This window comes from Cyprinodon variegatus, unplaced genomic scaffold, assembly GCF_000732505.1.
Source record: "Cyprinodon variegatus isolate N-32 unplaced genomic scaffold, C_variegatus-1.0 Scaffold653, whole genome shotgun sequence".
In the NCBI taxonomy this organism is placed as follows: Eukaryota; Metazoa; Chordata; class Actinopteri; order Cyprinodontiformes; family Cyprinodontidae; genus Cyprinodon; species Cyprinodon variegatus.
In genome coordinates this window covers 29,819-32,896 of record NW_015151106.1, presented here as the reverse complement: position 1 = coordinate 32,896, position 3,078 = coordinate 29,819, and the positions used below count along the sequence as shown (strand labels likewise).

The 3,078-nt window shown below is 43.4% G+C and overlaps 1 protein-coding gene across 1 annotated transcript in view; it reads right to left on the bottom strand.

The window, feature by feature from the left end:
• Positions 1-2,783, bottom strand: part of LOC107096824 (protein NLRC3-like) — a 7,869-nt gene extending 5,086 nt beyond the window's left edge. The window contains exons 1-3 of the mRNA XM_015393694.1: positions 2,732-2,783; positions 858-2,655; positions 591-764 (exon numbers count right to left, since the gene is read on the bottom strand). Coding sequence (XP_015249180.1) covers positions 591-764; positions 858-2,655; positions 2,732-2,768 — 2,009 coding nt within the window. The 5' untranslated portion in view covers positions 2,769-2,783. The remainder of the gene's footprint in view (positions 1-590; positions 765-857; positions 2,656-2,731) is intronic.
• Positions 2,784-3,078: the final 295 nt, after the last annotated feature.

Genomic DNA, 3,078 nt, shown 5'->3' with positions numbered 1-3,078 from the left:
AAAGTACTCCAGAGTGTTGTTCAGCATGGGGGTGAGTAGAAAATGAAGGCTAATCATGTTTTGGGTGTACTATTCCTTTAAGTTTTTTTTTTTTCATTTACCTAACTTGTGATTATCTGTCAGTGTGATGAAGATGCAGCAAACCAGCTCTACTTATATTTGGAGAAACGCGTTTCCTCCACCACAAGACCCCTGTTACACCTCCTTCCGAATTCCAGAGAGTCTGCACTGTTGCAGACCGATTTTTTAAGGGCTGAATGGTCGACTGGCCCTACCCACTACACGGTTTGGGACGGCACTTAATGTGTAGGACCCTCCGTGAGGACGTGCAAATGTAGAGTTAGTGTTTAGGGGCCGGTTTGGAATTGGGCTAAACATTCACCAATCCTGACACCCTCAGAGATCAGTGGTGCCAGAAACAAGTGCTTGTCAAAGGTTCTTAGGTCTGCTCTGAATGGGTAATAACTGGCATTGGGGGGAAACACATGTGATATAGACTGTTTGCATAACATTCAAAGTCTGTTGAAGGTTGCAGCATTAGGCATCAAGAGGTTAAAGAGATTTTCTATATTTGTGTTATTTTGTCTGACCTGAGAGTTTCTAGTTTACAATGTGGACTCTGCAGTCCAGTGCACAGCTGCTTCACTCCTGAATCCTTAAGGTCGTTGTTACTTAAATCCAACTCTTTCAGATAGCAGAACTTCGAGCTGAGGACTGAGGCAAGAGCTTCACAGCTTTTCTCTGAGAGGTGACAACCATCCAAGCTAAAAAAGGAAAAAAAAAACAAAAAAAAAACATAAAACAGAATGCATTATGCATTTCCCATCATTCTAACAGTTTGAAATGTGCAAACTTACAGAGCTTTATTAGATGCCTTGAGGACTGGGAGTAGGTTCAAAAGATAATTCTCTGAGGCAGAGTACTTCTTTAGGTCAAAGACGTCCAGATCTTTTTCTGACGACAGCAAGATGAAGACAAGAGCTGACCACTGGGCGGGGGTAAGCTCTTGTTGAGACAGATTTCCTGATTTCAGGAACGTTTGTATTTCCTTCACTAGAGAATCATCCTTCAGTTCGTTCAGACAATGGAAGAGATTAATGCACTTCTCTGTAGATGGGCAGGTTTCAATCTTCTTCTTGATGTAGGCAATCGTTTCCTGGTTGGGCTCAGAATTGCTTCCTATCCATGACAAAATACCTTTTAGCAACTTCTGATTGCTTTCCAGGGAGAGCCCTAAGAGGAAGCGAAGAAACAAATCCAGATGTCCATTTTTACTCTGCAGAGCCTCGTCAACAGCAGTCTGGTAGAAGTTCCCCAGTGGAGTAACACCTTTTCTTGTTTTGGAGATATTAAAGGTAGTCTTTTGTTCTTTTGGTAAGTCAGCGTCCTTCTTGGAGATCTGCAGGCGGATATGCAAAGCAGCAAGAAACTCTTGGACACTCAGATGGATGAAACAGAAAACGCTCTCCTCATACAGACCTGTCTCCTCTTTAAAGATCTGTGTTAAAACTCCTGAGTAAACTGAGGCTGCTCTGATGTCGATGCCACATTCTATCAGGTCGGATTCATAGAAGATCAGGTTTCCTTTCAGCAGCTGATCAAAGGCCAGTTTTCCTAAAGACTTAATCATCTCCTGGCTCTCTGGACTCCAGTGTGGATCTGTCTCAGACCATCGATCGTATTTGACTTTCTTTATTTTCGTCTGAACCACCAAGAAGTGGATGTACATCTCAGTCAGGGTGTTTGGCAGCTCAGCTTTCTCTTTGGCCTTCAGAACATCCTCCAGAACCTTAGCAGTGATCCAGCAGAAGACCGGGATGTGGCACATGATGTGAATGCTTCTGGATGTCTTTATGTGGGAAATTATCCTTTTGCTCTCTTTCTTTTCTCTGAATCTCTTCTTGAAGTACTGCTCCTTCTGTGGGTCGGTGAACCCTCGGACCTCTGTCACCATGCCGACACATTCAGGAGGGATCTGATTGGCTGCTGCGGGTCGTGTGGTTATCCAGAGGAGAGCAGAGGGAAGCAGGTTCCCCCTGATGAGGTTCGTCAGCAGAACATCCACTGAGGTGGACTCTGTAACATCAGTCAGGATCTCCTTGTTGTGGAAGTCCAGAGGAAGTCGACTCTCATCCAGACCATCAAAGATGAACAGAACCTGGAAGTGATTAAAGCTGCAGATTCTTTTGGCTTCAATGAAGAAGTGATGAACAAGTTCCACCAAGCTGAACTTTTTCGCTTTGAGCACATTCAGCTCTCTGAAGGTGAATGGAAATATGAACTGGATGTTCTGATTGGATTTGCCTTCAGCCCAGTCCAGAGTGAACTTCTGGGTTAAGACTGTTTTCCCAATGCCAGCCACTCCCTTTGTCATCACTGTTCTGATTGGTTGATCTCTTCCAGGTGGGACTTTAAAGATGTCTGCCTCTTTGATTGTTGTTTCTCCTCTGTTTGCTTTCCTGGATGCTGTTTCAATCTGTCTGATCTCATGTTCATCATTGACCTCCCCAGTTCCTCCCTCTGTGATGTAGAGCTCTGTGTAGATCTGGTTCAGAAGGGTTGGACTTCCTGCTTTAGCGATCCCCTCAAACACACTCTCGAACTTCTTCTTTAGGTTGGATTTTAGTTTGTTTATACAGAGCGGAGCAAATATTTCTGGAATGGCAAAGACAAATAAAGAAAGTGCAAAATAAAACACTAAAGGTGATACATCTTTGCATCTTTGACTTACTGCTGTACAGTAAGTCAGCAAGCTGCTCCTGTTTCATGCACTTCAGAAAGTACAGTGTGATATTTAAAAAAGCTTCCTTTGTGCTCCTCTGGGCTTCATCTTCACCCCGCAGAACCTCCTCATCCTTCTTGACTTTGTTTAACTGTTGTGAAGGATCTGGATGCAGTGAAGTCTGAAACTTCTTCAGCTCATTCTTGACAAAGTCAACAATATTGTTCTCCAGCTCCTGAAATGATATAATGTAAGTTAGGTACACCCAAAAATAAATCCAATATTGAAGAAAAGGCGGGTGGCATAGTGGGACAATTCCATATCATTTTTATTTGCCAAGTTTCTGGACACAAACC